Raw genomic sequence first — 24,901 nt, 5'->3', positions numbered from 1 at the left:
TCAAAATGAGGACGCCTGATCCCTCGTTAGTACTCGGACAGGGAATGGTATGCCACTATCAGGATATGTCGTAGTTTCATGTGCTTAATCCGTTGGTTGATACTATAGGGGAAGGTTACGGGCTGATCGCCACTGCAACGTGCCTACCCAATCGGGTAGTGCCCTCTCCTTTCTTCTACCTATTTAGAAAGCATCCTTAGTAGTAACGAACAATAAAACAACTATCTGCCTTGCATCCATCTTCTTTCTCTGTTATCGCTTGCTTAGAATTAGAGCCGTTACGCCAGAACGGAGCAGCCACTCAGATATAACGCGACCGCTCATTAAAGGCTGTTAGCGACCAGAATTCCTAAGGCTGTGTGACATACTGCTGATACTAGCTGCATTGTTCCTTGAACCGAGGAAGAATATAATATGGGTTTCATTGACGTCAACTTACTCTAATGGGCCAAATGATATTCTTCCAACTTCCATGTTGAGGACACAGGCATGAGACGGAAAGGCAGTTTTGCTAGAGATCAGGCAGGATGCTCCAAGTATCTGTAAAACGTAAAGCAGCTAGAGGTAGTTGGAAACTGGCCTGTAAGGCGCGCATAGTACGGCGATTAGAATATACAATGACATAGAGGCATAGTAACGGCCATTTCACCGCAGGTTGCAACGTGCTCGAGATCTGTGTAACCTCGATCCAGAGCTTAGGAACGGTAGATTTGGATCCCTTCCAGTGTGATGAGTGGTACACCGGGTAGTAATGATTGTTGATAGCATAAATTAATCCCTCTTGAAATCGCCGTCGAAAGTATCGGTACTTCTATATCGAGCCGTAGCATGGTGTTATCCAGGTTGGAGACACACGGAAGAGACGGACAATGCTAGAGCTACGGGGAACCTTCGCAGGTGCGATCAAGTTTCTCTAGCATGTTGGACCATGATGAGTACTTCTTCACAATAAGGTTGATCATTCAAGTAAGGGTACCCCAAGGCGTTGTCGTACATACGCAAGGGGACTTGTTATATGATTGATCTGATACAATTTCTTTAAGCGCGGCATGGAACTTGCAGATGACATGAGTAAAGTTGGTCCACGTGAGGGTGTATCTCTAGTTTGTGGATCCCAGATTTGCATAGAAGGAATGTCGATGGACATTTATACAGGTCAGTTCGTCCATCTTCAGTTTCTGGCATGCTCAGGTTCAACACTCAGTTAGAGAAAGTGAAACCCAGAAACACTACTTACTTGGACCGCAATGGCTGACTCGGATCTATATCCTCTTGGAAGAGGACTTTCGGATTCAGTTCGGTAAGATCTCCATGCGAGATAGTGTTGACACCGCAATCTCCTGCTCATTATATTTCTAGATTGGATGCTCAGCATCTTCTATGGAAGCTTCACACTGGATACACACTTCATCCTCACATTCCTATCACACCAGACATGAAGATAGCGGAAGTTGGCACTGGCAATGGGTAATGCAGTTCATTATCTTTTTTTATTACTCGAGGGCATATATCGATCCTGTTCGGGTTCCGATGTATGCCCGGCCCAACATATGAATATTCACTAATCAAGTACAGGATCTGGCTCTTTGACTTAGCCCCGTCGATGTCACCTTCTGTGCAACTGCATGGCTTTGATATCTCGGAGGCTCAATATCCTCCGAAGCATATGTGGCCACGGAACGTCAAACTAGAGCTGTTGGACGCCTTCAAGAATGTCCCTCCCACACTTGTCGGTCAATACGATGTTGTACATGTCCGGATGTGGGCGAGTAATATACGAGATGGCAACACCGGGCCGCTAATTTCCCATTTACAACAGTTGCTGAGTGAGTATTACCATCACTAGATACAATCACCTTGTATTCAGCTTATACATACTAGAGCCAGGAGGTTACATCCAGTGGGAGGAGGCCGATCTCATTCATCAATCTGTGCAAGGGCGCAAGGCCCTTGAGTTTGCACAACGGATACCAAGTTTATTCCAGAAGATCGGGTTGGACTACAGGTAAGACCTACTCTCATCGTTCATCTGTCCTAGTAACTTTCAGTGTGAAGATATATAATGCCTATTGATACTATTGCAGCTGGGTAACAAGGCTTCCTCGCGATCTGGAAGAAGCACATCTGGAAATCCTAGAATCAAAGACAGAATCATTCCAAAACTTCCTTGTTCAGAAATGCACGGACACATATCTTCTTGCTCTCGGTGAAATATTGCGCGGTACAAAGTTGACATGCGCGGAAGAGATTGTACCTCTGGTGACCAAGCATGAGGTGGAACTGCAGAGTCTTTGTGCTGAGCGCAAGGAAACGGTATATAACTGGTCTCCTGTCAAGATACTGGCACAAAAAACTGCATAATCGTTGGCTTAGTTCATTATCGTCATGGAGCGGTAAAGGAACAAGATATGTTTTGGATTTTCTACGATAACCGGATTGCTTTGCTGCAAGCCCTGACAGCTTACCCAGTGCCGCAGTAGATGCCCCGGGTAAGAGTCATATGTGAGCATTATAGTATATTTATTACAGCTATTACTATCTTAACTCCGCAAAGGTTTACCCATGAATGGTTAGTTGTGATATCGATGTAGTATATGTAACCGTCGAGGTAGCTGGTTAACTCAACCCAGACATTCCTGAAGAGGTTCTCTACACAATGTAGTAGTAACTCACATACTCGATACTGCCTATTATGAAGCACCTTTAGCCATGGGATCTTCTCGCCAAGGGGAAACCTTATTACGCTCATGCAAGGGGAGGACATCCGCATGATACTATCTTCAGAACCTTATTTCCATTCAATTAGTGTGCATAACAGTATCCTGGAGTTCTTCCGTCCGTGACATCATCCCCGTTTTGTGTGACTCTTTTTTGTGGACGATTTGTATGGTCTAGATGGAGGGACAGAGGGGGTGGGGGCAGTGATGGAAAAGGCTATGGCATAATATCACCGATACGATGATGATGTCTTCTAAGGTTTACATATCAAAACATACGTAGGTGGATCGACGAGAATAGTTTGGACTGCACAGGGTGAATACTGCTATATCTCCCTTAGAAACTGAACGACAAGTGGGGAGGCCTCTCTGGAATCTTGTCAGGAATGATCAACGGAGAGTTTCCGATCCCGTAAACCTTCACCAGAGTAAGGCTGAACGCGCGAGCGATCTGATACTCTCCCAGAGTATTCGGATGCAGTCCATCATAACCGGCAGGACATGCATCTGGTCCACAGTCGTAGTTCTCCTGCAGTTCGACCAGATGAATGGGCGAACCTGCACTACTCCACTCTGGGACAGCATTCCGCAGCAACGCATTATAGATATTGGTGTTAAACGGAATATCCTCTCGACCCGGGATTAGGGTGCGCTGGGGGACATTGGCGATGGCGAACTTGAGGTTTGGATTGGCTGCGCGGGCATTGATGACTAGGGTACGGATACTGTCCAGAGTGCCCGATGCATCACTCTGGAACCAGGCCATGTCGTTGAACCCCAGCATCAGCAGCATCAAGTCTGCTTGGTGGGCACTGAGGACATCATAGATCAAGTCCTTGTCGATGGCGGCCACGCGGCCCCACACGGCGAAATGGTGGCGATCAAAGTCCGGGGACACGTCGGGGGCGTACCCGCCGCTGGTCGGGGGCTGGCCCAGCGTGGCTTGGTGCTGGAGCTCCCCGTGGGCTTGCGGTTCGGACGGCGCGGTCCCCGTGTAGGGGGCCCACCAGCTGGACGGCAATGTTTTGCGCCCGGAACCACTCCCAGATTCGATACCGCCACGTGTAGTCCCCTTCTTTTCCTTGGGACATGGAGTCTCCTACGATCATTACTCGTAGGTTGCTGTTTTGCATGGTGTCAAGTGTGGTTACGGTTGAGGTTGGGTCTGTCTTAGTCGCGTCGTTCATAAAGGTCATCATTTGCAAGGCGTCTTGCTCCTCCTTGCCTTCACCAAGTTGCATCGAGTTCGTGACTGGTGACCACGTCTCAGAGTCTTCGTTGGTTGTGGCCAAGGGAAAAGGAGGATTATTTGCCAGTTGGGATAACTGACCGAATGCTCCAGGTTCGACAGCGACGGCAGCGTGGACAACTGGGGTTAGAGTGAATAGAGCTGCAAGATACACAAAAAGATAGCAGAACCCTCGGCTTCCCGGTGATGGAAGCCACCAGGAACGGCTCCCCAGAAGACCAGACATTTTGGACTTGCGGTTGCTGCGTAATCAAGATCGGCGCCTTCGGGCGCAGGTGATGCCCGGTCATTATATAACTACTGCCACCACCAGGTACTAGGTCCATTTGGTAGGGATTTCACCAGTCCAGCGCGTACTAACGGACTAATTAGTCCTACGCTAAAATGCGAAAAGACAGTGCCATCTGGCGATAGGTATCGCAGGCACCAAAGAGGAATGTGCTGGGATACGGCTTTCCTATCATATCCCCTCAATGTAACCTCGAGGCTGTCTAGTGCATCGCCTAATTCAGGGTCTTGCCACGCTAAGGCCTGCTATGACTAGGGTACGGATATCATCAACGTATCAGAGCTGGAAAGCACCTCACCACCAACCAACCGAAACCATAATCGCTACAGAGACCATCAATCCAGTTCTTCCGACATCGCCTAACAGCAGACTAATTGACAGTAGGGCAGCGGCTAAAACTGACACACGCCTCATATGACCATACGGTCCCATCTTCTAATATAAACCCCGGTCAATGGCGATAAGTAATGTCTCACGAATCAACCAATCCACGTTTGGCGAAAGCTTGATATCTCAGGCCCGAGCGTCAATGACTCCGCCAAAGCGACATTAATCACCACCAACAATGCACCCGCCAAGAATCACTAGTCCAGCTTCTCAAGAACCATACTTAATCTCGCCAAGTGCCTGCTGGGATCTTTCTCCTGCTACCCTCTTCCTTTCCCCGGTGGAACCTGGATACCGCCAGCCTGCTCTCCGGCCATGGCGTCGGTGACTCTTGAAAGCCTTCCGGTGGAGTTGATCGAGGAAATTGTGGCTTGGCTAGACTTCCACGATCACTGCGCTCTGCGTCTGACTGGACGCACCATCTCCGTCAAATCGTCTAATGCTGCATTCCGGAATTATTTCCTTTCTAGAAAGTGGAAATCGCGGAGGCCTCGCTTGAGCATTTTGTTGGAGTTACCCAGCCAGGACGGTTCGGGCTTTGGGTGCAGCATCTTACTTTATATGCAACTCCATCACAATCATACGTTGACGATGAAGATACCGGAGAACTTCTCCCCATAAACCCCAGAATAATTGAGCTACTGGCGCAAGGGTTTGCGAATATATATAATAACTCACCGCATGATGAGCCTTTATCAATTACCCTCAAGGTTCTCGGGGACAGCTATCTGGGAGCTCTCACCGACAGAGTGTTTCAAGTGACAATGTCAGCCCTCAGGAGCTCTGGGCTGCCTATTCGGTCACTTGATGCCTTTGCAGATGGCTATTCTCACACATATGGGGGGCGTTGTAGCTTTCCGTTCGGCGAGATCCCCGAAGCTGTATTCGGCGGCAGCACGGCGGACTTAACAAGGCTGGCGGCAGCATTCCAACCATGCAAGAAGATAGGACTAAGCTTGGCGCACCACATACATAAGATAGATTTTCTTAGGACCCAAGAGCACTCTTCAAGGCCAGAGTACGATTTCGAGTTACCGCCGAGCTACGAAGAAGCCCGGGAGAACACCCGATCACTCGCACGCCTTCTGAACCTTTGTCCTACTCTCGAGGAACTGCACCTGGCGTGGGAGTATGACGACTTCGAGGAGACGGCCGGGGTGAGGGAGGAATTATACTTTTTCGATCGGGTAGTAGAATCTTGCCAGTTCCAGGGCTTGAAGAAGTGTGCCTTGTACGACATTCGAATGTCTGAGGCTACGCTCATGACGTTTTTTCGTCAGCGTACTCGGCTGGTGCACTTGGACTTGGAGCTCATTCATATTGACGGTCACTCCGACGGTCTATTCAGACTCTTGTCTACGGCGATGCCAGAGCTGAATTACTTGCGTCTCCAGTACCTTTACTCCTCCTCTGGAACCATTTACTTCCCACATGAGCCGCGAGATAATCTTGTGAGATTCCCATTAAGTCGGTCAGCACAAAGATTAATCCGGAGGGGTGTCGACGCTAGGAGGCCAGTCATTACCAAGATTAGGTGATGGAAGGCCTCAATCACGGTGAATACGTTACTATATACTTCGAAAGACGACATATCAACTTCATTGCCAGCCGGTATCCGCTCCAGAGCAAACTGTTCAGTTGATCGCATATGAGCGATCGGCCAGTTCATAGCTGAGGACTATCGACCGAAGCGGGACTGGGCAGAAGCATCGAGCTGCTGTACAAAGCCAGGGTCCGATCAAGAACGGTTCTAGAGAAACACTCAGTCACCGACTACGAGCCTCCTTCGGAAGGAAAATTGAGCATCGCATAGTCTATGCAGACTGCCTGCCCAATTGGAATCCAACTGCCTGTATGGCGAAAAGATAGCCATTAAGCTTAATGGGAAGAGCATTTACCCGCTTAGCAGTGTAACTCTCCAGCTAGAACACGAGACTTTATATCACGGAAAATATTTCCATTGCAGATGTGTGACACCGATAGATGCACATTTCATGGTTTGAGAAAGCAACAACGTAACATAATGCCATCTTGCCCCCAGCGCTGCTTCAGGATACATCATAAGTACCGAACTGGTTACCGCATTAGGACAAGCTCGAACAGAGGGGAAAGTGGGGTGGTCAATTAGGTCACTTACAAACGAGAGACTCATCACTTTGGCGGTAAGCACTCCCCAGTGCCGGTTGAAGCCACATCTCCTAAGTTGATAAACAAGGCTCTTCGGAATTGGTTAACGAGCCACTCATGATACAGCATGACTCCCCTCTCACTGATTCAGGAACAAGCTTCTTCGAGCCGGGCACCAATACTGCTAAGCTCAATCTGACACCTATGTATGGCTATCTGATTGGAGTATATGCTTCGTCCAGCTATGGAGGCTCAGTGGAACCGATCTAGCTTGGATGCCACGCGGCTGAAGCGAGGCTGAAGACGGAACTGCTCTGCTTCTAGTCTCCTTTTCGTAATAAGCTCCGACCCCGACAACTCAGCATGGGCCTTTAAAGCGGGGATGATCTCAAGTGTTTGCTACACCTTCCGAACCATATACCCCTTCAGGCGACCATGGTTTACAGAGGAAAGCCCAGCCCAGGGTGTGCTCTATGCCGGAAGCGGCGCCTAAAGGTACGTCGACGCACCTTCACGCCTGGATGATTGACTGTTGACCCTATAGTAGTGCGACCAGGAGAGACCTGCATGCTCCCAATGTCTGCGGATAGGTAAAGAATGCCCCGGATACCAAGACCTCCAAGCTCTTCGCTTCTTTGATCAGACGGCCGCTGTAACCACCAAGGCTTTGGCCAGGGCTGCCAGTACCCGCAAGGCGGGTCGATCCCCCACTGCAGACACTGCAAAGAGTTCGAAGACACCGCCGTTGATTGAAGGGCCCACCACCCACATTCAGGAACAAGCCATGTCTCACATCTTCAAGTACTATGTCGGCACTAGTCAAAACCCCGGCATTCTCTGCTATTTGCCGAATTCGCTGCGCACTGACCCCTCGGATGCACTTCAAGCCACCATGAAAGCCATAGGACTGGCATGCATGTCGAGGATCTACCACCGGCCTGAATTGGCACGATCGGCTGCAGAGGAGTACAGCAAAGCCTTGCGGGCCACCAATACGAGTCTTCAGGATGCAGTATTAGCTACTTCGGACTCCACTTTGGGGGCTGTGGTCACGCTGAGTATGTACGAGGTAATGTGTCTGGCTAAAATCCGTGCTTATAGGTGGGTTGTTAATCCCTAGTTAACAGATTATTTCAGGCCAATCACAGATGATGGACGCTTGGCTAAATCACGCCCGAGGAGCGCTGAAGCTTCTCGAGTTACGAGGCATGAAGCAATTTGAATCAGCGGCTGGGCGGCGCCTCTTCGCCAGCACACGTCTACAGATTGTTAGCTATTCCTCAGTCACATCATAGGCGCTAATGTTGGATCGCTAACATGTCATACCTAGGCTATGATCAACATATTCTTCAGAACGAGTTGTCATCGCTCGCCAACGATAGCTGCATTATCAAAATATGCAAAATCCATTGGTGATGCGGATTCTCAGACAATGGAAGACTTTTACAACATCTTAGTCACATACAACGATCTCTCCATAACAATAAAGGAGACATATAACACCACTGGCTTCCGCGGAAACATCGCACCTTTAATCCAAGCAGCCCTAGACCTTGACGCCGACCTAGTCTCATGGGCGACTTCTTTAAGCCCAACCTGGCAGTATACAACCATCAACACCCCACTGACATTCTCACACTTCCGTAGCCACGACACGGAATATCACGTATATCCAAACGTCGACAACGCAGTGTACTGGAACCACTATCGCCAGGCGCGGATCATTCTCCACGAGATGATCCAAGCAATGTGCCTTCATCAGGAAATCCCTGAATCACCTCAGCTCATGCAGGAGTCGGTCTCCATCAATAAACAACTGGCAGAGGACATTTGCGCTAGCGTCCCGTATTTTTTCACTTCAGGCGACGCTGCCCTGGGAGCCGTCGCTCGATTGCCATGGCCTCTGTACCTTGCCTCGGACTGTGCGGGTATATCGCCTCACACGAAGGATTGGATCATGCAGATGCTCGACCTTATTGCAACATCTACGGGTGTGCAGCAGGCTCGTATTCTGTCGCGACTGGTCAGAACGGGCAATCACAGCTATATGTTGATTCCTGGGAAGCCAAAAAGAGTTTGTAGAGAGGGGAGCGGGTATTCCTCTTCCTAAATATGGTTTGATAGTCTATTATCGGCGCTGCTCGCATTCTTTACAAGCATGGTTGCTCCTTGACGCAAATGAAGTTTCCCTGACAGAAGAAGTGTCCTATCTTATATACTATCGAACCAGATCTCAAGACATCAGTTGGCGCCGGTAAGGTCAAGCCACGTAGGAGGAAGAGGTGGTTAAGAGATCAGGTACTAGTGCCTGGCTGTAGTGAATGTCTTAACGATTGATAGTATTCAATCATCCTGCCTCTATGTATTATTACACTCACTACCACTTATATCTATATTCAGGATCGACTCCCTTCACTAGACATATTTTTGAGTCTCATATAGTGCATTAGATTAAACTGGCTTGGCTCACTAAATTGGGAAGGACTTCAATTGAATATAAACAGGATAAGATGAAAAGCATGGTATATCCAATGTCACCTGAATGAATTATTTAGAAGCCACTTCTGCTGCCCATGTAGCCTATCTTTCTTCCTCTTTCTTTTCCAAATTGCAAAGATTATCAGAAGAGCAGACTGAGAGATATGGGGGGCCTGCAGCATCAGGATCTGTTCTAACATGGCTGAAGACGCCAGCTTCAAGATAGTAGACGAGAGTACCATCCAGAATGCTCTTAATAGGAACTTCACCAGACTGTTTAATTCTATCTGTGAAGCAAACGACCTCTTCTGCACGTCAGATGCGCTCATACATCTTCCGCGAACAGGTAAAGAGAGGCCCAAATTCTATTATAAACTACACACAGATATCCGAAACCTCACACTTCAACTCTTTCTGGACCTAGAACACTGCGATTTGCGAGTTAACGCCCTGATATAGCCGTGCCGCTGCCCTGCACAATATCCAGAAATTGAAGTCTGCAATAAAACTGTCCGAAGCGTTTGATCTCTCCCTTGTACAGCCTATATTGGCTTCAGCTATTACTTGCAGTCCAGCAAACGAGATCTGCGAATGTATCAATAACACAGTAACTGAATACGCCCATTCCTCCTCCCAAAAAATCCAACAGGTCCACAATACGATTAGCTTTGCAACCCTCTCCGAGCACCGCCAATATATTGATCAAATTCTCATGACTGAAATGGGACCTCTGTATGTTGAAATCCCGCAATTTCACTCAATGTTCTTTGGTTGCGTACAAGACAGTGCCTTCTTGCCGCCTAGCAAACGCCCACGCCTATCATCACTTAAAGATACATCCGAAAAGCTATCAAACCGTATCCACCGCCGAGTCATCCTACGCGATTACGGCAATCCAATCTACACGGCAAGCACCCATTCAATCCTTCTCGCCGCATTAGAGGGATGCATAACAGGACACCAACCTCTCCACACGAGACAGGGATCCTCCACCGGGACATCTCACCCAATAACCTCCTACACGGAAACACGAAAAACAACAACCCATCCTGGCCAGCGTTCATAATCGACCTTGATCTCGCCATCAGAGAGCAAAAAGATATTCCTGCCCCAGAGTCAAACGGCAGTAAGACCGGAACCAGACCTTCATGGCAATCGGCGCACTCATGGTGAGAAACATTCATTCATTCATGATCTCGAATCATTCTTCTGGGTGATCTTTTGATTATGCGTCCACTATGAAGCCCCGGGTAGGAAGGGAAGAAGGGCTGTTGCTATATTCGAGAGATGGAACTTTGTCGATACAGGTGATCTGGCTGTTATGAAACAGGGCTTCGTGTTTAATGAGGAGGATTTTCTCCGGTGGGCTGGTAAGTACTTCACGCTGTATTATAAGCCCCTTTTTTCGTGCGTCAATGCTTTGCGGGAGGTGGTCTTTTTTAGTGGATATAGATGGACGGAGGAATATTTGGGAGTGTATGAGCGGATGAAGGAGATTCTGCGCGCGGATAAGTAGAGAGGATGGAAATGAGATGTTGTGTGGAAGAAGCGGGTTTGTAAAGTACTAGGAGGTCAGAATGAACATATCGGCGCGGGTTAGTCGGAGCGATTGGGGTGATTAATGTCTCAATAATATATAGTAAGTATTCACTACATCCGGGAGAGAAGGAAAAAAGAAAAGAAACATGAAGGTATAAATACTAGACTACTATAATATAAACTATTAATAAGTAATTATCCTTTCATTCATTGCATTGGTGGTCTTTCTTATGAGACTTCTACAAATTATATGTGAGAGAGTAAGAACTTAGCTTTCCAGCTGTTACTTGAAGATAGAACACACATCCAAGACAACTCAAGTATGAAGAGATAACCGTGGTTTAATTAGCCCTTGATTCTTCGTCTGCTTTTTACCACTTCCACAGGGATTTCTGTCGACTAGTTATTCGATATGATACTCTACTATTCTGTCCAGTAGAGCAAAGGATAGATACTGCATGCCAAACCAGGCAATTTCATGTCTATAGTAACTAAATATGTACTTTTCTCTTGCAATCATCACTCATGACTCGTCGTCATCAGTCATTAACTTATTTGCCCCGACTCATCACCACGCCTACTGTTCCCTCTACAACCCTCACGCCTGGGATCTCAGCCTCCCAAAGCCCGGTTTCTCCTCCCGAGCCAACTTCATGCCACCACTTCAGCAGATCATTGCTCTCTTTGGGCTTCACATCCGGCGACGCAGTTCCCACAGTGACGTGGGGTATCTCATTCGCGCACGGCCATTCCGCCAGGTTCTGGTCCTCTGGTGGGAATATCCGCGCTACGAATGCCATGAGACGGTTGTCCCAGATGAGACGCTCAAGACGTACGCGAGCCGGAGCCAGCGTTGGGGTGATGGTGGGATCAGACTCGGGCTTACTCTTCATCTTTTCAATGTACTGGCGGACGTATTCGTCCCAAATGCCGGGATGTTCTTTCTTCGAGGCGCGGTGGATCAATGTCACGTGGAAGGTGGGCTGTACACGTCTGCTGTTGATGAGCTGTCTGTAGAGACGTGCTTGTTCGGGGGCTGTAGACGGGGGAAACAGAGACTCGAGGATATTTTTCACCTCTGCAGGAGGTAGGGAGATGTTGAAGTACTCGATCTTCTTGGCCAGATCTTCGGGGGTGGGACCGGCTGTGGGTGCAGGGCTGCCGGGGTTCTGGTTCTGATTCTTGTTCTTGTTCTTCGGTTTCTGGGTTCCATATTGATGGCTCCAGTCCAGCTGCACTTGATACTCGTTCGTCGACCAGTAGATAGCGTCATCCAGTTGCTCGGCCGTTGGAATCTCTTTCACGAGCTTGGGATAGAACGAGTGTAGCGCTTTCACCACTGTCTCCAGATTCTTACGCGAAGAAGCACCGACATCCAGGTCAATTACTTGGTCGAAGTAGCAGTCTGGCTCACGATCGGTGTCGACAGCCTCGAACCGGTTCAGGAAACCTTCCATGATTCCAATGACCTCCTCTGGATTCTTGCTTCCCGCCCGGATGGTTTGGTGGTTGTCTCCCCGGTCAAGGACTCGTCTCCGCGTTACCTCGCGGATGCCAGGAAGCAATTGTCCTTTGGGCTCGTGGACGTACTGGAGCGCGACATAGCGAGCTTTGTGAATCACAACCGACACATCGTCTATGAGTTGCTGTCGTTCGCGTCGCATGTGGTTGTTCCGGTCTGCTATTACCACAGGGTGTTGAGCCAGAAGATTGGTAATGTCCAAGGAGAATTTCTTTGGCTTGTTCTTCTGCTTCGGAATGTTATCGTTCTGCACCTGTCCCCATCCAAACAACTTGCAGAGAGCCAAAGCCACGGTCGTCTTGCCGCAGCCCAGTGAAGCAATGGGAACAAGAATCACGTCTTGCGTCACATCGCCGGATTCGTCAGACTCCATTTGGATAATTTCAGATCCGTTGAGGCCTCTCTCTTGCAAGAAACCCTCTCTCAAAGAGATGATGCCGTGGTTTTGCTGGTACTGTTGTGCGAGCCCAGGGGTTTTCGCGAGCTGTCTCCGCGCGTAATGAAGATACTCCTCGGTTATCTTCTTGTGCTTCTTGATGTTAGGAACCTTTCCTGCAATGACTGCCTTCGTGCACTCGCGCCACTGCCGGTACATCAAGTAGGGCTCTTCGAACTTGTACTTGAAGAACCAATCCCGGTATGGTGCCCGTCCTTTATCGCCCATGTGGCATCGGACCACAAATCCCTCCGTCTCGCGGCCATCCCAGGTGCCTGTTTCAGCGCAGTTGTCGAGGAATTTCTTGACCTGATCGAGGTCTTCATACACAACAAAGTTGGCCTTCTTGAAGCCCCACGCATCGGCAAACTTGTGTACTTCCGAGCTAGGCTGCGTGGCAAATTGGGGTACGTTGAAGTTGAGTCCATGTAGATAGATACCCGAAGCGCTTTCGTCGTAGGCGAGGACATGCTCCTCGAAGCTGTCGTCACATAGCTCGCCTACTGCGGTGACATTGAGTCTGCGCAGCTCTCGTGCCAAGTCCTTTACACTCCTTCCAACCGAACTGACATGTCGCTCGACCCAGCGTTCACCAGCTTGAGCATGGCTAAGGTTTGTATCGGAACGAACACCCGTAGAATGCTTGCTGCAGACCAACAAAGTGCCGTCCTCAAGACCAGAGATGAATATAATGCACCCGTTCTCCTTCACACTGAGCTCGTACGGACCCCTAGTGTTCATCTCAATGTTCCTCCACTTTGTGTCATTCACCTCATCCACATTAAAGAACTTGTCGTATCCGCGAACCGCAATCTCCTGGGTGCCATCCTTCCTCTGGGTGGTGAATAGTCCTCGGGCATAGGTCGGCAGATCGTCGCGTTTGTAATCCCAGTCCATAAATTTCCACGAATGCACCTTGATTTTGTCTGCTTTTTCAACGTCAAAGGTAGATTTCTTGCACTTGAACCCCGACTTCTTCCCGTGAGCTGTGCCTTTCCTGCTGGCGGCCTCAAGGCTGGAGACCAGCTCGGCGACTTCCCGCTCGTCCTGCTGCACCATTGTGATCTCTCGGATTCGCGCGTATCAAATCTAGAAAATCACGCAATTCGTGCGTTGCACTCGCTAGAAACGAAGGAATCAAGGGTCGGGATGCGGGAGGAGGTGGGGGAGAAGGCAGAAGGCACGCGCGGTGTGTTGTCGACAAGGCCAGGGAGGAATTGCCTTAGGTTTTAATAGAGCAAGCTCGACCTTCCCAAGCAGAAGCTTATCCCGAGCTAAGATACAGCCTCGCACGACGAAAAATGAGAGTAAAAGTTGAGTCACCGTCAGCCTCGTTCGGGGTCCCAAAGTAGGAGTTTCTTATCGAAGATGCGGGGCAGCGATCCTTTTTTTGAAAAAGCGCTTTTTTCCGCCCGCGCCACTTTCATCCGCCCTTCTCGATTCACTGAACACATCCTGCCTTCACTTGTCCATTACCACTTCATTTGAAATTATTGTGTGACTCAAGGTATGGCATTACCTGTCTAAGCCACCAGACACTATCAGGACTGACTCATATTTCCTCTCCGACTAGTGAAACCGGCGCTATGACTCAACCCAACCCTTACGTTCTGGCCGCCGATAATCCGGGCGCCGTCCTGACTCTATTGCAGTCCAACCCCTCCATCGCCTCGAACCAAGATGAGCACGGATATTCATTACTCCATGCTGCGGCTTCTTACGGACACATCGACCTGCTACGCGCTCTGGTGAAGGACTACAACGTGGACGTTAACCTGCTCGACGAGGATGGTGAAACCTGCCTGTTTGTGACGGAAAGCCTCGACATTGCGAAATGCCTGGTTGAAGAACTGGGTGTGGACTACAACAAGAGAAACGATGAGGGCCTCGCAGCCTATGAGACTATTGAGAGCGATGGCTCTTTCCCGCAAATTGCTGCTTATCTGCGGCAAGTCGCAGGCGTGCCTGAGCCGGAGGTCGACTCGGCTGGCGACGCACTAAACCCGGCTCCGCCGCTTCCCCCGAACGTTCAAATGAACCTGGGCACAGTGTCGGAACAGGAGGCTAGTGCGGGAATGGACGAGGTGGATCCCGAGTTCAAGCGGCGCATTGATGAGCTGGCCGCGCGTGAGGATTTCCACAGCGAAGCTACGCAGAGCCAACTGCGCCAGTTGGTCATGGATGCTATTTCGGGCTCCGGTATCAACACCCAGGAGCGTGAGGTGCGCCGCAGGACGGATTAAGGAGCATAATATAGCAGATTGCCCGTATACTGCGGCCCTCTGACAACACTGGATACCTAGTTTCCTGCTTAGAGGTTTCGGAGGTCTTTCCGGAGAGGCCGTTTACGTCTCGCATCAAATCGCGCCTCGGGCCTTGGACCTGCAGCTCGAACAAACCCATCATACCGTGTCTGGTGGTACTTCGAGCATAGCAGGGGACAGGATCTTCTGATTGATAACCCGGTACTTGGAGCAGTGGTGCCTCGACCAGGCGGCACTCCATGAACAAGGGCCCTAGCATGCGCCCAACGCACGCGAACAGAGCATGACGGGCAGCTGAGAGAGGCAGCATACTACACTACCTTATGTGACCAAGAATTATACCTTAATCCGTTTACAACCCCCACATCCATTTCCATACACTGTACTAGTACCTATCCGTAGCCTTGTAAACACCCTCCACCCACTCACGTGATGATCGGCCTTCCCCGCATTTCGGGCGTCACAGCCAGTGCTGCTCTTGGCTTCGACCAATCCCTCCAATTGCTGCCTGTCATCAGTCTGTCTGCCCACCTATTCAGGTACTTTCCAGTTGTCAGCTTACTAGTCACTACCTCCTGGAGGTTCCTTCCATTCGCCATGAACCCAGCACTTAACCCGGACACTCCTCCCCCGCCTCCCCCGAAACCCAGCAGCCACGAAGCCAGTCGAAGGGGCACCCCGTCGCATCCAGGAACACCACAACAGTACCAAGAAGGACATTATGCGCAGGACCGCTTGAATATGCAGGGACAGAGATACGCTTCCTCTCCGGCGACATTTAATCCCGCTGCCTCGTTGAATGCACTGCCGAAGCCGCCAACGGTGGAGGAGGGTTGGTTGCCTGCTGGTGTGAAGGAGAAATCGTACGTTTACTTCTATTCCTTGCTGTGGTGTTGGGGTATGGGCTAATCGATATTTTTTTCGTGATGACAGGACTGTCGATCTCCAGGCTATCCTTCAAGATCCTAATCTTATCTCCGCGCTCTCCAGTAACCATCCTTCGTATGCGGCGCATCAGGATAACCTACAGACTCTTCTGAAATACAATAAAGACCTTGCGAACCGTCTACTAGAGCTGCAGTCTCATGTCGGAGAGCTACGCTCTTCTACCGAAACCCTTCTTCTGACGCATCAGTCGCTTGAGGTCTCCTGGCGGAAAAAGCAGTCTGAGATGGATGCTGCGCTGGCGCCATGGTCGCCTAAGGCTTTGTATCAGCGGCTGGCTGCTTCGATTGCGGAGCAGGAGGCCGTGTGTCAGGCAGTCGAGGAGAGCTTTTTGGAGGAGGAACATCATGGACGGGCGACTGAGAAGGAGGTCGGCGATTGGATTAGACGGGTCAGAGCGGAATCGGCCAAATTGGCGGCTAGGAGAGAGGCCAAAGCTAGATGGGATGAGGGGAGGGTTGGTGGGTGGAGGTGATGAAGTTACCGGCTTTGATCGAGGTCACGGTTCGACTATGCCATCACCTGGCCCATTCTCTGCATAAATTCATATCACTGAACGCGATGGAGATGAAGGAGACAAAGTCTACTGAAGCCGACAAAGTGAATATTATGTCAAGCTCTAACCACAGTGCGGAGGGCGATTGCTCATCGCTCATCCGGGCCCGGTCGACCGCTTTCCAGATCAACGTTGTGCGGGCTGCTCTCTGCAGCATCGCGTTTGTCGCTCATCATGACCCAATTATCGGCAGAAACGTGGCTCGGCTGTCCGACTTCCATGAAGAAAGCATGTTTGCGACTCCTAGCTCCCCACGACCAGCCCGCACCGCGAATAATGGGCAGCTGATATAGTCTGAAACCAATCCACGCGAAGACCATTCCCATGACCGATCCGAATATGATATCGAAACCATGATGGCGATAATCAAACCAACGCGATGCGGAGATGAAGAAGGCTACCGCAATGGGCACTAATGCAACGATGAGCATATAGACAGGAGGAGCGGCACCTTGGTTTCGAATCTTCCCACGATCCTGTCTTTGCAGATCCTGGCTGAGCGGCGAATACGCCAGGAACGGGAAGCCAATGGAGAATTTAGCACTTAGCCAAAGAGCGAGATACATCAATCCCGCGAACGACACTAGATAATTCCCATATCAGATCAGATCCCACCTTGATCATAGATAAAACTCACTAGAAGAATGCCCACTCGGAAAACTAGCAAACCCATCCACCTTCAGCATCTCATCACCCTTATTCCGACATATCTCCCACGTCACCATCGTAGGCGCACCCGCAATTCTCCCTCCCAACCCCGAAACCGCATACTCATTAAGCGCAGATAAATTCGGGTCACACCTAGCCAGCATATCCGGTCTCGGCTTCCCATATAGATCCTTAAGTCCCTCCGTAGCCATGAACGTTCCCGCAAGAGCAACTCCTAATCCCATCCATCCCGCATGCCACTCCCAGAGCTTGACCATAAACTTCCTTCTTAGAGCTTCTCTTCGAGCATTATGGACACTAGAACCAGCTATGCTGGTAGTAGCGGGGTTGATAGAGAGAACGGAGACCAAGACAATGATCACAGCTGGAGCTACTACCGCTACCACGGCTAGCACGCCCGTTGAGACGGTTTCCTTTTCCCTGTGGGGGAAGGAGATGCTTGGGTCGGTGAGGGAGAAGGGTCGGTGGTTGGGGGTTGTCTGGTTGAAGCCGTAGCCAATGAGGGCGACTCCGCTGGGGTAATTTTGGGGTTAGTAGTGTTGGGTTTGGGGGGTGTGGTATGGGGTGGACGCACATTATGAGGATCCAGTCGAATATATAGGAGAGGATTAGGCGCTTGGAGAAGTTTTGGTACGAGAGTTGATGACGATGGGGTGCGGGGGGAGGGGTATCTTCTGATTTGGAGGGTGGCATTGTTGCTTAGTATGTATATATAGTATGGAGTTAGATGTTTGTTATTTATTGGTGTTGGTATGTATGTATGAAGGAGCTGGATGATTGGGTATGACGAGGTGGAATTATTGCGGAGTTGAGAAGCATAAGTAGCTAGCTTAGGTAGTTACTCGGTTCGTATGGAAGTACCTGTGTGTATGGCAGGTGACCCGACCAGATGAGAATAGCAAAGGCTACGAGGCTAGGCATTTCTGACCCCAAATCGTCGGGATAGTGGTACGGCATCGTTCATTGAACTTTAATTTTACCACCTTGCTGATCTACACTATGTTTACGAGGGATGGTGAACACGAGGTTCGTGGGGGTGTTGAGGGAAGCACGTAAGTAATATTGTATTCGTTGCATTTCGTTTCCTCATTTAGTATTAATAGACATGTAAGCTGCAAGATACCAATTTATTTCTGCTTGCCGTCCAAGTCGCCGAAGAATTCTCGGCCAAAGTCGGCGCTGCTGTCGTTGAAGCGGAGCTTACGGTCAATGCCCCGGATCTTCTGGAGATCCTCAGCGTCTAGCTTGAAGTCGCCTTGGAGGTTGTCTCTGATGCGAGATGGAGTCTTCGACTTGGGAAGTACTGAGTGTCCTTCGTTGATACCCCAGGCTACAGAGCGTTAGCTTTCTTCTTCGCGAAGATAGATGATATGGGACCTACCAAGTGCTACTTGCGCAGAGCTCTTGTTGTACTTCTTTCCAATTTCGACCAGCACGGGGTCATCAATCAGCTTGCCAATTGTGCCCTCGCGAGAGTATAGCTCGTTCTGGTTTCCGAACGGAGAGTAGTGGGTGACATGGATGCCCTTTGACTTGTGCCAGTCGGCGAAGCTACGCTGTTGCAGCCATGGGTGGCTTTCAAGCTGGTGGACTGCAGGGACGACGGAGGTGTTCTGAAGGAGACGTTCCATCTCTGACTTGGAGAAGTTGGAGACGCCAATGGCTTTCACCTTTCCGGTCGAAAGGAGCTTCTCCATGGCTTTGTATGTCTGCCAGAGGTGGTAAGTTAGCGCACTCATCCGGCATAGTTGGTGTTGTGTACGGGGAGGGAATACATACATCGACGTAGTCAGTATCCTCCACAGCTGGCTTGCCACTCTCGTTCTTGGGGAACTTTTCGGTTCCTCTCTTGAAGGCCACAGGCCAATGCATCAAGAATAGATCGACATATTCCAAGTCGAGGTCGTTCAACGAGTCCTGAAGCGCCTGCGCTACATCGTCGGGGTGATGCTTGTTGTTCCAGAGCTTAGTGGTGATAAAAAGTTGGTCACGGGGAACGCCAGACTTCTTGATAGCTTTTCCTACGGCCTCTTCTGTTCCATAACTGCAAAGCCATGTCAGCGTGCCGACTGATTCGATGAATTGAGCATGAGAACTCACATTCTGGCGGTGTCAATGTGGCGATATCCCGCCTTGATGGCTTCAAGGACAGCTTGCTCCTGTGCCTCTGCGTCCTGCCAAGTTCCAAAGCCAACGGCGGGAATTTCGGCGCCGGTGTTGAGCTTGAATGTGGTCGTCATTTTGAGTAGTATGCGTCAATTGAAGTATGGTTGAGTCAATGGGTATTATGTGCTGGTAAACAACGGCTGGCCGGGAAGAAGGCCCCTTTTATGTCCATCTTCCAACGCATAATGGCATTACAAATTCCTGGTGAACGCAGCATCATAAACATGGATCGACGTCAAATTGACGCAGATAGAACTTTGGGTTTCTGTCGGGAGAGGGCCGATGACGTTTTGAGACGGACCCACTAAAGCCCCGATCCAGACTGGCCCTCACCGGAGCTTACACAGTTAATGTTGCAACGAATCGCAATCAGGGCGCATTACTCGAGCATTTCTGGACGATTCGAAGCCCGGCATACTTTGCGCCAAAGGCATGCTTGAGGGGGGTTACCTCATTGTGTTACCAAGCAGGTACCAATCCTCCACTGTGGGTCTTGTCAATATATCCTGATGTTGGGTCGCTCTGTACACAGCAAATCCAGACAGGCAAAGCGCTGGGTTAGTACTAGATAGCTGCAGAAACTTGATAAGACAGTCTCTCGGTGTACTACCTGGTGCCATACGATGTTTTCTTCGGAGTTTAAGAACCATATCCAACATCCCACTCTTTGTGAGCCACGATAGCCGAAATCCATTGGGTGTATATGCTCGTGTGACAGGCCCAGTAGAAGCTTTGGTAGGTTTCCATTCTCTTTGGAGTAGAGCAAATCAATCATTGTGGAATGATTGAAACTTGCAAATCAGTTGTCGGTTGACATGGTGTCCGCTCCGGGGCATCAACCATAAGGCTTAGTAGGCATGACAACAATCCATGGATGGTCGGTCCTATCAGTGAGTTATTGAGCCATGTAGGATACCTTGCTGACCCGTCTTCGCCCCAACCCATCTCTTATGTTAGCTCAAGACGGTTTTCAGCTTTCGCTAGGTCCTTGAGCCCGATCTGTCTTGTGGTCATCTGCAGGACTTTCTGCCATTTCTCTTTCGCAATCTTCCCAACCTCACTATAACTCCACCTTTGGCACGGACTTTTGCACGCGGGTACTTTGTAGAAGGGGGTACGAGCGATCAATCGCGGTCTAGACACTGTAGGTGAGTGTAAGAATGAAGCATGCATTGCATATAATGCATCACATCATCACAAAGCACGAGTCAAGTAGGAAGAAACGGCACAGAAAACATCGACAACAAGTATACTTCGTTAGTATTCCGTTCACGGATTTGGTCGATATCCGACTAATTGCCATCTGAAGCAGGCCTCTCATCACCTCTGGGTAGACTTCAGCAGTGTCTCTAGCTGGGGATTAAGCATCCAAGGCAACAGATATGAGATAGTTCAAATCTTTGACATGCTACTAGCCCACCATTTTGGTCTTAATGATCTAGAAGACGAGCTCAATCATTGTTGTTTAGTGATAGTAGATAGTGATAAAGAGAATATCTTGTTAAAGGGTCGGTTGAAGTGTTTAGGCAATATGATCAGTTTGGAATAGAGGCTAGAGCTGGTAACCAGCCCAGGAGTAAATCTCCAAGTTTTGTACAAATCTACCGATTTGACAGTCCCAATCCCTAGCCTTTTCAGCGACGAGACCAAAACTAATCAAGTCCTTCGCTAGACCAGCGAGTTTGAAGTATGCAAGCGTAAGGTTCATGAGGCATTACCCTGCGGGATCGAGCAAGCCATCATTGGGCGACCCAGTCAATTACAAATAATGACTGATTGCTTCAACTCTGGCAACTCTTATAGCTGTTGAAAGCTTGTAGATGCGCATCTGAGACAGTAGTGAATGTAGCAGTAATGGTACTAGTTGGGTGGGTCCTCGACACTGAAGTGTTTGTTTTCCGGTCAAACAACGCTCTTGGTGATACTCGCTAGCCGTGGTGTTAACTGCCCACCTATAAAACCGCGGCGCAACCCACAATAATTTTTTTCTCAACTTGCCCAAGCTTGCAACCGCATCAACAAGATGCACTAGTCGACAACCCAACTTACTCAAGTTGGTTTACTGGCATGCTCAATACAGTCAATGACAATTGATTGTATTTGAGCATGCCTTGTCAATGAAGATGTGAGTTCACGAATTTTGCTCCCTCAGTTATACATCCCTACCATATCAGGATGAATTCCTTAACAGGAGTATCCACGGCCGAAAATGCATGAAGGACCTTCCAAAAGTCTCTAGAATTACTCTGATACCAAAGAAACCATCATTGCCTGCGGCTTCGTGTTTGCATTGAACTCTTGCTGACATTTTGCTACTATAGATGGTCTAATGATGACGAACATCTTCTGACAACATGATGTACGATTCAATATTCTAAAAGGTATGCGAGCACAGTGTTCTTCTATATGTTCTTCCTCCCCTTGTATGATGACCCTATGACACGCTTTAAGGCATTCCTCAAACTTAATCACTATGTGGAATTCGTGTTTTAACTCAAGTTTCAGCCTTGTCTGACAACTCCAAAATAACTTGATTGCTTCACTCAGCCTGTTTGTGACCATTGCTAACTTGCTGGTGATAGGTAAATACCAACCAGTCCATCTCTATGCCATTGTTGGCCGTCGATGAAGATACTTTGAACGAACGGGCGGACAGAACGTGTGCATTGACCCGCATCCATCAAAAGCAAAGCGTACAAACTTTGCGGGTGTTGGGGAAGTGTACACATTGTTGAGAACTCGTCACCTGAGCTTTCATCGATCGTTCTGCGATTACCAGAAAATTTCGATCCAAGTCATACTAACAAGTCATGACAGGTACTGTCATTCTCAAACACCCTCTCCATATGCCCATATACCCAAAGTCAACATTACATGATGAATCTTGTTATTCACACTGTTTGATCCTGCACGCCATGTGTTTGGAAATGAACATGTTACAAAAAAAATCTGATTTAATGAGGTTGGTAGTGACCATACCCCTGATACCAATGTGCTTGTGCTAATCCGTTTCATAGCCTGACTTCGTTGACATCTCAATGCCTGTGTCACTCATGCTATGTCTTGCATGTGATGCTAACTTTGTCGAAAAGTAATAGGGAACATCTTGTAGATTTTCTATGAAGCTTACAAAGTGTGAGTATTCCCTGTCGTTTTTTCTTCATTATTGCATGATGAATTCTTAATTCGCTGTGTTCTTACCGAACCACCTTGACGAAACAACAAAGATTCACCTTGGAGACCTGAACTTCTCACCCATACACATTTATGCATCAGTGTCTGTTTATACAGCTGCTAACATTGCATTGTGCAGGTCACTCGCCTATGGATAGCTACTTTAATGATAATGATAATGAGTTCAACTTTCAAACAATGCTCCCACTTTTCTGTAAAACATAGTCCACATCTCGTACAACTTCGTATCATCGTCACCTAAAGCGTCTCATCTATTCGAAGAACAATTTGTGCTTCTTGTGCCAGTCTTCCAAGCTATGCTCTGGATAACCATCAAATACCTGCTTCTTCCCCTCTGGCCATCGCACCCAAGCCGGCTTAGAGCTCTCCATGATGCAGACCATCTCATCAGGGACCGGCAGTTCCGTGTCAATGGCCGAAGCAAAAGGATGAATGAGCTCCGGCCAATGGTGATCCCACAGCCAAAGCATGGTGCTGCAATTGGAACAAAAATTCCGCTCCGACGCACAGATCTTCTCATCCGGTGTGCCTCTCGCCATGACGGCGGAATATTTCCTAAACCGGTCAGCTCTGAGCTGCCATCTCCAACAGTCATAAAGAATATTTTGAGGCCGGCAAAAGACCGCGGGCTCGAGAAAAAGACTGGCATGACATACTTGATTAAGTCCTTTCCCTTCTTGATCTTCAGGCTATCGGCAATACCGCCCAGATTGACACTGCCACTGTATCCGCCGACCTTCCGGCAGATGCTACAGGCGCATAGTTGATAAGGAACTGGGGTCGATGATTCGAGTGTGAACTCAACGCTGCCACACTGGCAGCTGCCTTCAAGTTTCCTGTTCTTCTTTGTTAGTATCTATTCGACAAATACTGCTCGTATCAAGTCTGTGTCGTGTACACGAGAGTTCATCAGTATGGCGGGGACCTACATCGGCATATTGGTCAAGTGGTCAAGTACGTATTCGGGAGAATAGTATAGTATTGCCAAGTGCGAAGCGTGACTTGTACTACTGATAATAGTAATCAAATCTTGTTCGACAGGACAAAGGATCGCGACTATCTACTTATATACCAGGACCGTGTCCGGAACGGCCTCGGATGCAACAACGTCATTGGTATATAAGAGGCCTATCATGCAAACTCGGATTGTCTGGATCCATGAGGGGCTGGGTCAATGACTCCGCACATGCAAACTTGGATTCGCCGCGACGCTCGGATAGCACTGGATACCATGCAGCTATCGTCGCTTACTCTTTATTCATGGGTCTGTCATTTTTCACCTCTGCATGTTGTTGTTGTTGCGTCGTTCTGCGGTTGGGTACCCCGCATTTTGCTATTCCAGTACAACTAGAGAAATTTCCTTAATGGTATAGAATGAGGACATAGTTGGTACATGATAGAATATACTGGCACAGTACTATAGAGAGTTTGGCGTCAGGAAGCTCATTGTCTCTGCTCTGTCTCGATACATGACACTTCATACATCAGCTGATGTTTGCTCTGTTTGTCTACATGTTTGTCACGATTGTCTTGTTTGTTCTTATCGGACCGCTCGCCGTGCCGTTTTTCAGCAACTATCGAGTCCGGCAATTGTCAGATACAGAGGACGACATATTGGGCCAGTCAATTATTCATTCGTTATCAACTGATTTATCAGCTTAGGAATATACATACTACTCTGTCATCATGGGTTTCGGAGCTCCCGGTGGCGGTGCCGCCCCCATCAAGCCTACGCCGTGAGTTATACCCTTCCCGGCTTTGGAATATGCCTATAGACAGTGAACAGTCCCGGAAGAAACAGACTGAGCTAACAATCTACTAATGATCTAGTCCCGAGCGTGGCAGCTTCCCTCTTGATCACGATGGTAGTCCTCCATTCGTTTCCGTTTAATTTGCAAACCAGCCTTTCCCGCCTCGCCGGCAGCATTGAGCCTTCGCGCGAACTCTTTCTCTATCTACCCATTTGACACAAACATATAACTGACACATTACTCTTCTACTGCTGAACCAGGCGAATGCAAGCACCTTATCACCGACTACCTCAAGTGCCTGAAATCGAGACGAGGTGTGAACGACGACGAGTGCCGGAAACTGGCCAAGTCGTATCTGTCTTGTCGGATGGACCAGTATGTTCCTGCTCTGCATATACGCTATCGAAGGAGCCATGGCTAATTACTTGCGATTTGCCTCTAGCAATCTCATGGCACCGGACGATTTCAAGAACCTCGGGTTGGTGTTCGAGAAGGATAAGACTACACCGAGTGGGGGTGCCGAGGGTGCGGAGAAGAAGGCATAGTTTCTCTCCTGCCAGACTCATATGATATATAGATTGGGGGAGCTGTATGATATGGTGGGAGGGCAT

General features: G+C 49.0%; 11 protein-coding genes across 11 annotated transcripts; 6 read left to right on the top strand and 5 right to left on the bottom strand.

The window, feature by feature from the left end:
- Positions 1-1,603: 1,603 nt before the first annotated feature.
- AKAW2_30837A (uncharacterized protein) lies at positions 1,604-2,361 on the top strand (the record flags this gene model as incomplete). The annotated part of the gene is made up of 3 exons (XM_041687395.1): positions 1,604-1,826; positions 1,882-2,005; positions 2,085-2,361. 3 exons carry the CDS (start codon positions 1,604-1,606, stop codon positions 2,359-2,361), a joined length of 624 nt encoding a protein of 207 aa, XP_041541284.1.
- Positions 2,362-3,054: 693 nt separating this feature from the next.
- On the bottom strand, positions 3,055-4,192 carry AKAW2_30836S (SGNH/GDSL hydrolase family protein; the record flags this gene model as incomplete). The annotated part of the gene is made up of 2 exons (XM_041687394.1): positions 3,055-3,816; positions 3,869-4,192. The coding sequence occupies 2 exons, from the start codon at positions 4,190-4,192 to the stop codon at positions 3,055-3,057; spliced, it is 1,086 nt and encodes a 361-aa protein (XP_041541283.1).
- A 1,214-nt stretch (positions 4,193-5,406) lies between these two features.
- On the top strand, positions 5,407-6,180 carry AKAW2_30835A (uncharacterized protein; the record flags this gene model as incomplete). The annotated part of the gene is made up of 1 exon (XM_041687393.1): positions 5,407-6,180. One exon carries the CDS (start codon positions 5,407-5,409, stop codon positions 6,178-6,180), a length of 774 nt encoding a protein of 257 aa, XP_041541282.1.
- Positions 6,181-7,204: 1,024 nt separating this feature from the next.
- AKAW2_30834A (Zn(II)2Cys6 transcription factor) lies at positions 7,205-8,879 on the top strand (the record flags this gene model as incomplete). Its single annotated transcript, XM_041687392.1, has 4 exons — positions 7,205-7,264; positions 7,317-7,838; positions 7,897-8,037; positions 8,100-8,879. The coding sequence occupies 4 exons, from the start codon at positions 7,205-7,207 to the stop codon at positions 8,877-8,879; spliced, it is 1,503 nt and encodes a 500-aa protein (XP_041541281.1).
- Positions 8,880-11,337: 2,458 nt separating this feature from the next.
- AKAW2_30833S (tRNA ligase) lies at positions 11,338-13,803 on the bottom strand (the record flags this gene model as incomplete). Its single annotated transcript, XM_041687391.1, has 1 exon — positions 11,338-13,803. The coding sequence occupies one exon, from the start codon at positions 13,801-13,803 to the stop codon at positions 11,338-11,340; it is 2,466 nt and encodes an 821-aa protein (XP_041541280.1).
- A 527-nt stretch (positions 13,804-14,330) lies between these two features.
- Positions 14,331-14,987, top strand: AKAW2_30832A (ankyrin repeat protein; the record flags this gene model as incomplete). Its single annotated transcript, XM_041687389.1, has 1 exon — positions 14,331-14,987. The coding sequence occupies one exon, from the start codon at positions 14,331-14,333 to the stop codon at positions 14,985-14,987; it is 657 nt and encodes a 218-aa protein (XP_041541279.1).
- A 618-nt stretch (positions 14,988-15,605) lies between these two features.
- Positions 15,606-16,428, top strand: AKAW2_30831A (vacuolar protein sorting family 37 protein; the record flags this gene model as incomplete). The annotated part of the gene is made up of 2 exons (XM_041687388.1): positions 15,606-15,871; positions 15,942-16,428. 2 exons carry the CDS (start codon positions 15,606-15,608, stop codon positions 16,426-16,428), a joined length of 753 nt encoding a protein of 250 aa, XP_041541278.1.
- A 170-nt stretch (positions 16,429-16,598) lies between these two features.
- On the bottom strand, positions 16,599-17,871 carry AKAW2_30830S (phosphatase PAP2 family protein; the record flags this gene model as incomplete). Its single annotated transcript, XM_041687387.1, has 3 exons — positions 16,599-17,092; positions 17,147-17,691; positions 17,753-17,871. The coding sequence occupies 3 exons, from the start codon at positions 17,869-17,871 to the stop codon at positions 16,599-16,601; spliced, it is 1,158 nt and encodes a 385-aa protein (XP_041541277.1).
- Positions 17,872-18,305: 434 nt separating this feature from the next.
- AKAW2_30829S (aldo/keto reductase) lies at positions 18,306-19,418 on the bottom strand (the record flags this gene model as incomplete). The annotated part of the gene is made up of 4 exons (XM_041687386.1): positions 18,306-18,508; positions 18,560-18,887; positions 18,958-19,222; positions 19,279-19,418. 4 exons carry the CDS (start codon positions 19,416-19,418, stop codon positions 18,306-18,308), a joined length of 936 nt encoding a protein of 311 aa, XP_041541276.1.
- A 3,372-nt stretch (positions 19,419-22,790) lies between these two features.
- On the bottom strand, positions 22,791-23,476 carry AKAW2_30828S (GFA family protein; the record flags this gene model as incomplete). The annotated part of the gene is made up of 3 exons (XM_041687385.1): positions 22,791-23,094; positions 23,196-23,375; positions 23,469-23,476. The coding sequence occupies 3 exons, from the start codon at positions 23,474-23,476 to the stop codon at positions 22,791-22,793; spliced, it is 492 nt and encodes a 163-aa protein (XP_041541275.1).
- A 749-nt stretch (positions 23,477-24,225) lies between these two features.
- On the top strand, positions 24,226-24,835 carry COX19 (cytochrome c oxidase assembly protein Cox19; the record flags this gene model as incomplete). The annotated part of the gene is made up of 4 exons (XM_041687384.1): positions 24,226-24,275; positions 24,370-24,404; positions 24,551-24,665; positions 24,733-24,835. The coding sequence occupies 4 exons, from the start codon at positions 24,226-24,228 to the stop codon at positions 24,833-24,835; spliced, it is 303 nt and encodes a 100-aa protein (XP_041541274.1).
- Between the last annotated feature and the right edge of the window lie 66 nt (positions 24,836-24,901).

This window comes from Aspergillus luchuensis, chromosome 3 (assembly GCF_016861625.1).
Source record: "Aspergillus luchuensis IFO 4308 DNA, chromosome 3, nearly complete sequence".
NCBI classification, from domain to species: domain Eukaryota; kingdom Fungi; phylum Ascomycota; class Eurotiomycetes; order Eurotiales; family Aspergillaceae; genus Aspergillus; species Aspergillus luchuensis.
This window is presented reverse-complemented; position numbering and strand designations above follow the sequence as displayed.